Genomic DNA, 14235 nt, shown 5'->3' on the forward strand with positions numbered 1-14235 from the left:
GTTTTATTCCAAGAGTTGGAGATGGTCTTATGGGTTAAGTTTTTAGCCTAAGATTATTAAAAAATAAATTTAGAATAATTTTTTTTCTTAAAGTAATTTAAAAAAATAATTATGTAGACTATCCTAATTTAATTTTATGGACATTTTAACTTTAAAACATTTAGATACCGATAAATATTGAAAAACCACTAAACCGACATCATGAAACTTGTGGAATAGTATGAAAGAATGTGAAACACATAAAATGATTGTTTTTAAAATTACTTTAGGTGTTGGATTTAAATTTGGACTATTAGATGTTTTTTATCGTTGGATTTGATCATATTATGTTTTAGCTTAGATTTAATTAATTTATAAATATAAAACTAAAAAAAAATACATATATACCAATCCTACTGATCCAGGGGAAATCCTGACCTAAATTCGCTTTAGAAATGAAGTTTTGGATTAAAACATATATTTGCCATGAAAAAGTTAGAACACATTGAGTTAAAAAAATTAAAAAGAACTTATATTTTATCTGAATCGTACGTAATTAAAAAAAATAAAATAAAAAAGAACCGGTGGCATCTACCGAAAACCAAACTGAAGAAGACTCCCGTCCCCTGCGACCGTGACTCTGCTGTAGACAGGAAGACGAAGAAGAAGAAAGAGCAATGAAAGAGCAACCGAGACACCGTCGTTCTCCACGACCCGCACTCTAACCTCCACTGCCACACCGTTCCGAGCTCTGAGATTTTCCCCCATCAAGATCCACGATTAAAGAAGAATCGGAGTCAAAACGACGCAAATGTTGCCGCGCAGGTTATCCGCCATTTTCGGAGGCCTCGGTTCGAACGCCAAGACAGTGACCAGCGAGCTCCTCCCGACTCTCAAGCTCCAAACCGACAAGGAAGTCTACAGGCCCGGCGATCCCATCGTCATCACCATCGAGATTTCGAACCCTAGCAGCAATGACGGTTCGGCTTACTCGCTCTTGATCGAGCGCCTATGGTTTGAGATTAAGGGGATTGAGAAGCTCGATTCTCAGTGGTTCGCCACGCAGAAACCGACGGCTGGATCCAGACAGAGGAGAGGTAGAAACAAATGCAGAAAAGCTGAACGAATTGTATGATTTGATTGCCTTTTTTTGGCTATTTACTTGTGTGTTTGTGTTGTTTGTTACGTGAGACATTTAGGTGAATATGTGTTCATGGAGTGCTCGACTCCCGCCCTGGTTACGAATCAGATTGTTTCACCCGGGGGTACGAAATCATGTGAGTGAAGTTCGTGACTTGTGAAATTTTCGATGCAGCGTTGTGTTCGTGTATTTTAAGTTGTAGACGTTAGGATTTAAATTGAGAAATATCAATCGATCTATCGTATTTGTTAGAATAGTTAGTGTTTTTGTTGTTCTTTTGAATGCTAAATGGACTTCATCGAAGGTGGTTAAGATTGGTCTTAAGAATGAATAAGATACTGAACTAGGGAAGGTAACATGTACTCTGTAGTAATAAACCAACAAGCCGCCAAAATTAACTCAAAGACTAGTGTTATAAAGCAGTGGGCCTTTTCTTCCAAAATATCACTTTAGTTTCGACAACCTTACATCTCATTACATAAGAATTCAACCACGATGTTCAGTAATCATCCCCTATCTAATCAACTGAGAATCTGCTCAAAGGATAAACCAGATATTCACATTAGGAAGGTTGAAAAGCAGGAGAGATCGAGAGAGAGAGATCGAGAGAGAGAGAGAGAATGGGGTTGGGGGGTGTGGTTATCTGAGCTACTTAGTTAAAGGACATTCTACAAGCACTACATTAATAAGAGTTTCATTTCTAAACCAAATTTAGGCTTGTGCTTTATTGTTGTCAAAGTAGTGGTAACATGAACCTGATCTATTGATTATAAAATTTTATAATATTCAATGTTTTCTGCAGATGTTGTGCGGTCGTTGCTGGCCCCCGTTATACCACCATCGTACAAAGGTGCTACCCTTCGATATATGTACTATGTTAGAAGTACAATGTCTGGACAATGGCTGATATTGGAGAATGCCCACTCTCGTGGAGAATCAGTGAAAGATTTTCCTGAAATGGTTGGTTTTCTTTGACTTATTATGATGGCTGTTGACATGACTGTTCTCCTGTATGATAGATTAGGCACTGCTTTATTGTATTATTATATTTTCTGCCTCTGAATATCATAGCGTGCTTGTATTTCACCCTGATAAACTTTGTTCTTTAACAAACTTTATACATGATTATGTTGATTGAGAAATGGGCTTGTCAATTTGATCTCGAAAAAAATATTCACATTTGGAGGGAACGGGAAAAGAAAAAGAATTGGGCTTGTCAATTATCCTTGTGATACATTCTCTGAAGCATTCTTTGCTAAATTTGAATGGTACATTCGGGCTATTCACTAATCAATTATAAGAATGGAATCTGGTCAAAAATATACCAAAGGCTTATCTGTAGTTATCAGTATATGCAGTAATCATATACCTTATATTTTCATCCAGATTCTGTTTTAAACATAATCAACATTTTGCATACGTGGTTGTCATTATCAAACATGTGCTTATGTCATACATATGTAAATATACATAGATAGTTGTGTTCATGTGTGAGTGTGAATCTGTACTTAGGTAGATATTGGTAAAAATACCTCTTCCTGTTCATGCTAGTCTTCTTTTCTATATTGAGGTGATATGTCCGCATTTTGATGTGTGAACCTCATCAACTTTAAACATCCAGGAAGCTCGTGTTCCAGTACAAGTATGGGTCACTCAGAAAACCAGTGGATTGGGAATGGAAGGTCTTACTGATGGTAAGTTTTTCCTTTATTTTTATTACTCTGGGATGTAAACCTGTGTGTCATTGCTTCTCTCTTGGAAGTTCTTTTTAGGTTCAAGATATGGCTTCAAATAAATAACTTCAGCCTGAAATGAGTAATTTTGAAGCTGAATTGGAGGGACCATTAGCCACTGGTATAGTGGTTCTGATCATAAGTAAATCATCGTATTTCATGCATCAGACTTGGAAAATATATTGGAATTGAGCTTCTTATTCCTCTAGTAGATCATTTATGAGAGCCTTATTGGACCCTCTATGTTATTACATGGCATCTTCTGTACTAATTGTATTTATTAAATGAAACCATTACAATAAATTAGAACTGTCAACTTGGTGATGTGATAGAATCAATTTTAGATAAAAAGTAAAGATTCCTGTGCCAATTTCTTTAACGTAGGTAAGATCTCTGTCAATTGTGTAAGAGTAGTAATTAATTTGTGTTACGGTATATAAATGTCGCAATTCAAGTTCTTTTGGGCAATAGACAAGCCCTTGGATACTGCTCATATTTTGCTTATAATACATTTTCGTCTTTTCTTAAGTAATTATCCTTATATCAGTAAAGTGTAGTCTACACTAAACTATGTCTTATTTTCGAGTTCCTGCATCTTAATCATTTTAATAATTTTTTCTATTTTTAGATATATCCATTTTTGGTTTGATATACATGTTTTGAAATAATAGTCTATGCATGTTGGATAATGTTTTGAGATATATCTGTCAATTATGTGTTTACAGGGATTGTACCTTCTGTAACCATCCAAATGGATATGTATTGGAAAGAGATGGATGGGGACTCTGATTGGGTATGCTCATATTACCACAATGTCTTTCTTCATTTATATGTTTCTAGGAATTGCGTTTCTTTCTTTTCAGGCATGCAAAGTCATTATAGAGTTCCCTATTTCAGCAATATTTGTCTCTTGAGTTTCGAAATAACAAATTTACTCATCCATTTTATCATTAATAAGGTGAACTAATTCATCTTACAGGTGAGAGTAAATGAAACATATGATGGGGTTGAAGAAGGGTATGAAAGCTCAAGGGATGAGATCTCATCCGTTTCTTCGTACAATCCCATGAAAGAACATTTAAACAGAACATTCGGAAGTTCACTATCCTTGCAGTCCCAACGGTCTTCAAATAAGGATAACGCCTATCTTGAAGGAGAACGTACGAGTTTATCTTCAAATCTTGCAATCCCACGGCTCTCTATGGCTGAAGTCTTATATGATACTGGTGCTAGTGAGTTCTATTACCATCTAGAAAAAGCTTCAAGTCCTATGTTCTGTTCTTGCCATTTTCTGTGCTTATTTCCAGAATTGTTTCTGTGTTATTTCAACCATTTTGCTAAGTTATTGTTATTGTTTCTTTTCCCTTTTATTTTGTTCAGTTACTATTGCCATTTGTTCAGAATTTCCTTGAGCTATTGTTTTTCTATTTCCTTACTAGATACTTGTCAGAAGTTTAGCCTTCTAATTGGCAAATCACTTTGTCAAACAGATCTTCCATTGCCCCCGATTTCATCTGCTATTGGCTCTCCAAGCCAGCAGCAGAATCTCACAAAGCGCCTTTCTTTGGATGATGAAGCAAGGCCATCTTCTTCACCAGCATCTGGAGCAGTTGAAACCTTAGCATGTAAATTAGTGCACTTCTTATTCTTCTTATACATCTTCGATGCAATTGTTTCTGTTTTTGTAATAAGTCCTTGAACACTAATTTTCAGTGAATATTTTCTGCAGCAGAGGGCTTCATTCGAGGGAGGTCATACAATATCCGGCTGGATGACCGAGTTCTGCTTAGATTTTCCCCAAAAAATTCTGATTCCAATTATTACTTCTGTGATATGGTAATTTCGTTTGTTTATAGTTTCTCATCTGCCTGTTTTGCATCATTTTCTTTATCTGGTGGTTGTGAATGTTCTTTATCTCTCCGTGAAAATAGATTGGTGGAACTCTTACTTTCTTTCATGAAGAAGGAGCTAGAAGATGCCTTGAGGTAGATGCAATTAGAAGTAATATTGAAATCAATTATAGTGTTTGGAAAAGGTTTACAGATATCACTGCCTGGCTCTGTTTTTCAGGTTTCTATAACATTGGAGACTTCAGAAACTATTAGCCAGCGCTTTGTGCATCCTTCTCGGAGGAATTCTCCCACAATTACAAAGGTATGACTTTTTTTATTTCTAGCTATCAATTGAATGAGAAGTGCTTCAAAACCATACCTAAAAATATGCCAATTTATTGAAGTTTTAAGGAACAGTTGTTAAGAGTTAACATCAATAGCTTCTAGTAACTGGGATTAGTTTTGATCTTTTTCTATGTAAGGTTTTGACATGACACAGACCCTAAGATACAGATTTGGGATGTGAAGTAGCTGTATCTTTCAAAAAACCACAAACAACCCTTAAATGGAAATTGTTTCCAAAACCTGGAAAGAATGTGCTCTCGTTTGAGGTCTTATTCACAACCACAAGATTTTGAGTTGATTGGGTGTTGATGTTCTCATAATCAAGCTTTTTCTTGTGCTATTGAGAAGTTTCTACAGATCTAGAAGTGTTTTGTTCAGTTTGAAGACGGTCCTTCTATGTGCTTAGGAAATATGTTTGAAATATTAGGCCAACTCTGAAAGGGTGACTTCAGTAGCCATTATCACGTTTCATTGTACTTGAATCATACTTTGATAAAATATTTGATAATGAAATCTTTGGTCTGTAGAAGGCATGGGTTGTGCTGTGTGGTTCTCTTTGATGATGTTGGTTTGATTCGTGTTAACTCTGCACTATGTTGTATAAAGTTAGGGACATAGTTTGCTACAAAAATACCTTTTAATAATAACGGTTAAGCAAAGTAGGTTCTGATGGGTAATGGTTTACACATGAATCAAAGTTGTGGGGGGTTGTATATTTTCTGTTTGGTCATCAACTTTGGATTGAGTTTTTGGATGTAATATGAATGCTGGAGTGTGTAAAGAAGGGGTGCTATGCTGTATTTCTTATATTAATATAAGAAACGAAAAAGAAATGAAAAATAGGAAGTTTGGAAGGGAACGCAGCGTAATTTCATCTGTACGTTCAATACAAATACACCTTGGAAATAACTACTGCTAGTTTCTTGTATTTAATTTTCAAATGAGAGGTTACTAACTTTTTAATTGGACTGCTGGTTCTTCTTTCCATATTATACCTATGTTTACAAATGAGGAAGGCAGGCATTATCTTTGAAATAAAGCAATTACAGAAGCTCATGTAATGGATATAAATCATCGTAAACCAAAACAAATTTACCATGTTTACTGTCCTCTCTGATTTATTTAAGGGTACGTGCAATCATGTACCAGAGGTCGGTCTTCTCTACGCTTTCACCGTAGAAACCAACCTTTCATATTTTGAGCTTTGTATACCATTTTATCAAATCATGTTGTGAACTTTGCATGTTGGTCAATAAACCACATTGCTCCATTTATTAATCCTGGTTAATTTAATTGATTATAGAGTAATGGCAGAGAACCGATCAGATGTTAGGTTATGAAGGATATTTACTGGTTACATATTTTAATGATTTTGTTTTGTCATGCTTGACGGATCTTATTTAATTTTGTAGATCCAGAGTGATCATTATGAGGTTGTAGCGGACTTGGTGCAGACAAGTTTTCTTTTCTCCATTCCCATGGATGGGCCTATGTCTTTTTCCACTCCCCATGTTTCTGTACAATGGGAACTTCGATTTGAATTTTTTACCACTCCGAAGAATGTGGATTGGACCAGGTATGACCGACCATGTGGAATCATTCATGAGCTTCTTATTTCTTGACCTTTTGATTACACTGCTGCAAGAGGTTGTCATGCTAAGTTCAGGATTTATGAGTTTTTATTTTCGTGCTTATTAGTATGCAGTTTTTCTTTTTTTGACAAACGATAGCGTCAGTGGGTTAAATTGTTAAATTGTTAAATGTTTGGGGTGGGGGGATTGAGCCCGCACCAGGATGTACATGTAGTATTGCTTATATTTTTATTTTTAAGAAGATAAGGTTACAGCAAGTGCCAATCAAACATTCCTAATAAACCTCTTGCATTTGCATTTAATTAATGTAAATGTACCAGAGGATGTGCTAATTTCAGCTGTTTCCAAAATCCTGGATTCTTTTTGCTCCAGGTACGAGCATCCTCTTTTGATAGAGGGTAGAGACAGAAGTGAGTGGGTTCTGCCAATCACCGTGCATGCACCTCCGGCTGTGGGACCCACTGGTCACGCCCGAAATGAGAAGTCTCTCTTGGGAAACCTTGTGGGTGCATAACTGAAGGTAAGAAAACTGTCATTTGGAATTTTGAAGTAGCTCAAGAAACCCTGGTGTATCACATAAGTTTTTTTATAGGGTGAGTATCGTACAAGTTAAACATGTTCGCTGAGAAATAGTAATGGTTACTCGGCAGCTGAAATATCGGGTCTTGTATCAAATATCTGATAACCACTTAGAATGATCTTTACATATCGAAGGTTTTTACGTCGCACAGGTCACATCGTGTTGAGCCGTCTGAAACTCAAAGCAACATTTAGATTGTGGATCAAGATCGATAAGTCAGATTAGGGCCCTGGTGGCTCCGTGGCGGTCTCGTTCCTCTGAAAAATAAGTCGATAGAATGCTGATTTGAGAAGTCGAAGTACATAACAGATATCAACGCAGACTCTCTTATATGCTACGCTCCGAATGTAGCATAAACTTGTACCTTTGTAGCAATGGTGATTTATATTTTTTATTGATTTTATTTTTTTACGTTCTAAAGTTTCATTGAGGTGGAACTGGCTGTGTATATTTTTCAGAAGTATGAATTACTTGAATTCTTTGAAATAAAAGGATGAGGAAATTCATTCACACATCTTCACAAGATTATAAAGTTGGAATCCTTTCGGCTATGTTTGGGTTAGAAATTTTTGTCCTAAGCCCATCTCTAATGGAAAGGGCTAAAGGTTCAAAAGCCATAAAAATAACTTGATTTGTTCAAAAGCTCATCTCTAACTGATGATTTGGCCAAAGGGGTATCAGGCTGGTCAAATGTAGTCCCTTTTGAGCACCTTTTTGGGGCTCAGCTCTTCAGCTGCAACAATTGATTCAAATTTAACGTTTAGATTTGAAAACATTCAACCACAGTTTAATTAAATTAACTAACAAATTTAAAGTACAAACTTAAAACTCATAAATTATTGAAGAGACTAAACATGGTCTTTTCGATTGGAGATGTTGTATTAGTATGGCTTGACATTTTTTATTTAAAATTAATTTTTTACAAAACTATAATTCGAGACTGGGCTATATTTAGCTATTTCAATTGAAAATCACATAAGGAATTGAAGTTCAGTATGAAAGAAAGACACTTCAAAATTTGAGATAGGATGGATAAAATGCTCATAATAATTACAAAAGTTGCAGGTAGGAGGGATTCAATTTGCAATCACTTCTGTCAACTAGGCCTTTGGAATGCACGTGTGATGTGTCATGTGCGTTTCTACTCCCCCGTATCTACATTTTGTTATTCATTCCCTAGTGATTTGGCCTCGATCTCTCGGCGCTTGAAAGTCTCTCACACAGAGGCAGATTGTCCGCCCTTCTTTTATCATGCTCTTTCCATTTTCTTCTATTTGTGCAATCACGATTAAGTCACGTTAATATTTTATATTTATATTGCTTTTCATCTTATTATCTCTATTAAAAAATTAATATAAAATGTTAACGTGGCTTAACCGTGACCGCTGAATATAGGAGGGGTTGAGAATGGTATGGTAATGGGAGAGTAGACAATCTACCTCCCTCTCACACGCACACTTAGATTATTTAGCGTAAGCTATTGCTCCAATAAAAAAATAAAAAAAAAATAAAAATTAGGGTTTAAAAAACAAAGTGAGTCAACTCCTCGAATATGATGTGATTATAATTTTTTTTTTTTTAAATAAAAGATGATATTTCATTTCATTCCAAAATCAGGCCAACTACAAAGTACAAGGAAAAGCAAGATCCTCCACAAGGAGATCACATATGATGGTTGGAGGACCTATATTCTCATATTGTGATTGTGTATTTTAGTTGGGAAATTGAATCTAATAGCTTATTACAAACCCATCAATTAAAAATAGTCTTGCTCCAAATTTATAATCTTTGCTAACCCTCTTTTCCTAAAATACTCCTAACTAAGTTTCAACGCCCTTTTGACAGTATCTCAACAGAACCACGAAAGACTTGACGCCTTCTTGAGGACATCTTGATAGAATTTGGACAACATATCAATTAAATCTTGACAATACATCGAGATCAATCATATAAATCTTGAAAAATAAAAGGAGGCACATAACCTTAAACCCCTTTAAAATAATTATTTATTTATTTTATTTTTTTTCAATCAGCTATTCATTTGAAATGACAAAAGCATGATCTCCCCAGATCGAAATTCAATTAGACTAAGTCGAACCATCAAAAAAGGAGTCGGGCACATCTATCTAGAAATTTCTCGTTGGTCCAGATAGATACATGATACTTAATACTTGATACATGATGTTTGTCATTAAAAATCAGACATAGATATTTGATACTTGTGACATTACTTTTTATTTCAAAATGAGAGATAAATAATATCAAGTTTGTGTATTACAAAGAGTCTGGGGTTTAAAGTGATGGCCTTCCGAGTGATGCATTCTTGTTAGTTTGGCGATAGCTTAATAACAGTGCTCTTGAATATATACGCTCTTTTCTCGCAAGAGTCTCATTTCCTATACAAGGGGATAAACTAGACTGGATGTGAACCATATGGTTTGATTGAGATTATGCCACTTTTTGTAGGTGAGTGGGAGAAGTAGGATTTTATCTCATAAATAAATCAAACATTAATCCACCCAAATTAAGTTGATGGATTGATATAATATTAAATATTAATCCACCCAAATTCGACATACCGTAGCCAATCCAACGACCTTCAAAGTTCTAGACGTGCAAGGTGGTTCAAAGCCTTCATTCGTGTTCGAAGAAGAGTGTCGAAATTCAAACTTCTGCACAAGAGGTATAAACGTTCATCTACTTAATTTATAGCTTCCAACAGCCACTAAAAAACTTCTGCACAAGAGGTATAAACGTTCATCTACTTAATTTATAGCTTCCAACGGCCATTAAAAAAAAATGTATCAACCTAACCAACCAAATCAGTGTTCTCAAACCCTGCCTTTGTTGCATGTCACTAAATCCTCATTAACCTTTTCCGGTGATTTTAACGCCGTACTTGAAAAGGTTTGGCCGAAAGGCAGTGCTCTCCACTCACTCGGTTTCAAAGCCAGTAGTTAGGAGAGAGGATTATTGTCGGATCATTCAATCACATATGTTCATCGTACATCGTGCGGTCAGAAATAATTGTAAATTTTTTTATTTAAAATTGAATATGAACAGTACCTAATGAAAACTGACAACATGATTTATAATGAACGAATATAATTGGTGAATTCTCGAGATTCTCACAAAAAGGATCCGACGAAGATCCTCTTCCTGTAGTTAGGACCTAAATTTACTGTATGCGTGCAATATGTGACTTGCAGATTTTTTTGTGTAAGCAACATAAGACAAAAACTGTCGTCCAAATTCACATTTTACCAATATAAACATAACGATGATAAGAAAGGATTACTCTCTATTTATCTTTAACAAAACTATTCTTTAATAAAATTATTGATATAGAAAAATGGGAAGGGATCTCCATTTTCCTATAAAAATGGGAAATAGTAGTTGGGCTCACATCACATCGGACTTTAACGATTCGAACCGTCTATTTTTTAAGTTGCACATCATAGATCATTATTGCAAGATATTACCTAAATTAGAAATATTTGAAGCATTTAATTGAGTTCAAAGAAATTGACACACTTTAATTTCTAAGAAATTTCATTGTGATAATTAAATAGGCAAACAATTTTGGATGTTGAAATTTGATGTGAAGTGAATCCCACAACTAATCCCTATTTACAATTACATAATATTAATGGATGTAACTTTAGTCAAAGTATAGTGTTATGTCACTTCTGCCTCCCATATTTGTGTGGGACATTATTTGAATTAAAATGTAATACATTGCTACTTATAGGTGCAAGAGATGTACGTCGCAGATCATGCATTGCTTCAAACCAATGATATTAGGTAAGACTTAATATTTCGTCATAATTCTTCTATCTACCAATGGCATAGCACAATTTAATGCATGCAGAAACTGCACAAAACCTGCGAATCAATCGTATAAATCTTGGAAAATAAAAGGGGGTCACGTAAACTTAGACCCCTTTAAAATAAAATATTTTTTCAATCAGCTATTCATTTGAAATGACAAAAGCATGATCTCCCCAGATCGAAATTCAATTAGACTAAGTCGAACCATCAAAAAAAGAGTCCGCCACATCGATCTAGAAACGCTAGAAGGAAAAGAAATTTCTCGTTGGTCCAGATGGATACATGATACTTAATACTTGATACATGATGCTTGTTATTAAAATCAGACATAGATATTTGATACTTGTGAAACATGACATTACTTTTTAGTGAAAATATGACTTTAGCCCTTCAAACTCAATTTTCTTTATATAAAACCCTACATAACTTTTTTACTCAAAGAAAATCCAATGACTAGGATCCACATAAGCAAATTCATTAACTTCATATTAATTCACACATTTTACATTTTTCACATGCCTAAAATACCCTTATTACATACTTGATGTAGACAATTAATTGTAAGGAAATAGTAAATGATTTTGCAACAAGAAGAAAAAAAGACATTAATGTTAAAAATTTATTGCATATTAATTTTTTAGAAAGGTATTGAATTTTCATAAAACTATTCGATTCAGTTTTTTCACCCTACTCTTGAATACTTTTGAATTTATCCTTTTTTTATTAATATATTAGAACATTGTATTTCATTATCTACATGCACATTAATTTACCTACGAACAATTATACCATGGGTGTAATTCGATGTATATTAAGAAGAAATGTAGTTCGATGTATATTAAAAAGAAGAAATAATTTACCTATATTAAGAAGAAATGTAGTTCGATGTTTATACAACAATAAAACGTGCCTAACATGTCTAACAATACATGAAAAATAATTTACCTACAAGTTAGAGAAATGTTATTTGGTTGGGTGTAGTATAAATTTTTTTAATAATTGGAAAAATTAAGTATAGCTAGGTATAGTGTAATTTTTTTTTATATAATTAGAACAAATTAATTTACCTACCTACTCTTTGAAAAGTTCATTTCCAATGATGCAAAATGTTCATTACCTAACTACAAATTAATTTCCAATAATTTACCTACAACAATTATACCATGGGTGTAATGTAACATCTTTCTTCACAACGATACAAAATATTGTGTACCAACAACAAAACTTGCCTAACATAAGTACTTTGTACATGGAAAATAATTTACCTATAACAAAAGAAATGCAGTTTGATGTATAAAATCAACAATATTATGTTCCACTCATGTTTATACAACAACAAAACATGTCTAACATATATAACAATACATAGAAAATAATTTACCTACAAGTTAGAGGAATGTTATTTGATTCAAAATATATAATATAGGTGTAGTATTTTTTATTTTTTTAAATAATTGGAACAAACTAATTTACCTACCAATTAATATGGATAAAATTGCTACAAAATATATCACGAAAAAAAAAAAAACTACTTTTCTAGTTTGACATAGATATGGTTAATGCAAACATTTTTTTCATTTTATTTCACTTTTTCTACTACTTTTAATTTGGCATAAATTTAGGAATTTGGAAAAGGGACCATAAAGTATGAGTGACATGAGTGTAAATAAATTGTATTAATATGTCAATAGTGTTCCTATATGTTTGCAAATTTTAAATTTGGGCTTAAACTGGATCTTTAAAGATAGATGAGTTTTTATCTAGAAATAATGAATTGTAAGGGCCAAAATCTAAAGCACTATACTTTTTATTTCAAAATAGAGAAATAATGTCAAGTTTGTGTATTACGAAGAGTCTGGGGTATAAAGTGATGACCTTCCGAGTGATGTACTTTTGTTAGTTTGGTGATAGCTTAATAACAGTGCTCTTGAATATATACGTTCTTTTCTCGCAAGGTCGCAAGTCCCATTTCCTATATAAGTGGATAGACAAGACTAGATGTGAACTATATGGTTTGATTGAGATTATGCCACTCAGTGTAGGTGAGTGGGAGAAGTAGGATTTTATCTGATAAATAAATCAAATATTAATTCAACCAAATTAAAGTGATGGATTGATACCATGATGAAATTGAGGTTCCACTATAAAACCAATTGACAATATGGAGAGTAGCCCAAGACCATATAAGCACATAGAAAACCTTGTCCCTCATTGATGTAGGACAACTCTCAATATGCGTCTGCAAGTGTGGCCATTTTCAAGCCTACATGCGGACAACAACCTGGTGACGTGAAGCGCGTGTGGCTGTTTGGCTGCACATGAGGACAACCTGCTTTGATACCATGATGTAAGAATGCTTTTCAATGATATTGTATTCATCTCATTCAAAGGTATATATACAATCATATACAATCCTAACATAATAAAAGAAAGAATAATTACATCCTAAACTAGGAAACCAAATATGGTAGGAATCCCACAATTGTAGGAATCCTAATACAAGTCAACAGATATAATATCTCCTAATTATCTTTGTATAATTAGAGGAAAATCAAGAGAGATTCAGATTGGAATATGCTTGGGATCTCTTTGGGCTATTTGGTAAGAGAGAAACATAAAAGAAAATACAAGCTTTTCATAGTTCACAATATTCTATTTAGGTCTTTAGGGAAATCACCACATCCCTTGGTCTTGAGAGGTGGAAAACAAAGGAGAAATTCGACATACCGTGGCCAATCCAACGACCTTCGAAGTTATAGACGTGCAAGGTGGTTCAAGTCCTTCATTCGTGTTCGAAGGAGAGTATCGAAATTCAAACTTTTGCATAAGAGGTATAAACGTTCTTCTACTTAATTTGTAGCATCCAACAACAACTAAAAAAGTTCCTCTCGTAAATACGAGGGTTTATTAAAAAAAAATGTATCAACCTAACCAACCAAATCAGTGTTCTCAAACCCTGCCCTTGTTGCATGTCACTAAATCCTCATTAACCTTTTCCGGTGATTTTAACGCCGTACTTGAAAAGGTTTGGCCGAAAGGCAGTGTTTTCCACATAGTTCACATCTCACCCGGTTTCAAAGACCGTAGTTAGGAGAGAAGATCCTCGCCGGATCCTCTTTGTGAGGATCCTGGGGATCCTTCAATCACATTCGTTCATCGTACATCGTGCGGTCAGAAATCATTGTAATTTTTTTTATTTAAA

General features: G+C 34.3%; 1 protein-coding gene across 1 annotated transcript; it reads left to right on the forward strand.

The window, feature by feature from the left end:
- Positions 1–557: 557 nt before the first annotated feature.
- On the forward strand, positions 558–7712 carry LOC137748279 (uncharacterized). The gene is made up of 13 exons (XM_068488407.1): positions 558–1076; positions 1179–1256; positions 1923–2080; positions 2742–2814; positions 3579–3646; positions 3833–4085; positions 4344–4478; positions 4583–4689; positions 4785–4838; positions 4924–5007; positions 6443–6606; positions 6995–7142; positions 7354–7712. The coding sequence occupies exons 1-12, from the start codon at positions 791–793 to the stop codon at positions 7134–7136; spliced, it is 1602 nt and encodes a 533-aa protein (XP_068344508.1). The 5' UTR covers positions 558–790; the 3' UTR covers positions 7137–7142; positions 7354–7712.
- The last annotated feature ends 6523 nt before the right edge of the window (positions 7713–14235 follow it).

The sequence above is a fragment of the Pyrus communis genome, chromosome 10 (assembly GCF_963583255.1).
Source record: "Pyrus communis chromosome 10, drPyrComm1.1, whole genome shotgun sequence".
NCBI lineage: Eukaryota > Viridiplantae > Streptophyta > Magnoliopsida > Rosales > Rosaceae > Pyrus > Pyrus communis.

Coding starts and splice junctions, on each gene's coding strand:
- LOC137748279 (XM_068488407.1), top strand. CDS start 791: ATGTTGCCGCGCAGGTTATCCGCCATTTTCGGAGGCCTCGGTTCGAAC. Junction 1,257..1,922: donor ACCCGGGGGTACGAAATCAT/GTGAGTGAAGTT, acceptor TGTTTTCTGCAG/ATGTTGTGCGGTCGTTGCTG. Junction 4,839..4,923: donor GAGCTAGAAGATGCCTTGAG/GTAGATGCAATT, acceptor TCTGTTTTTCAG/GTTTCTATAACATTGGAGAC.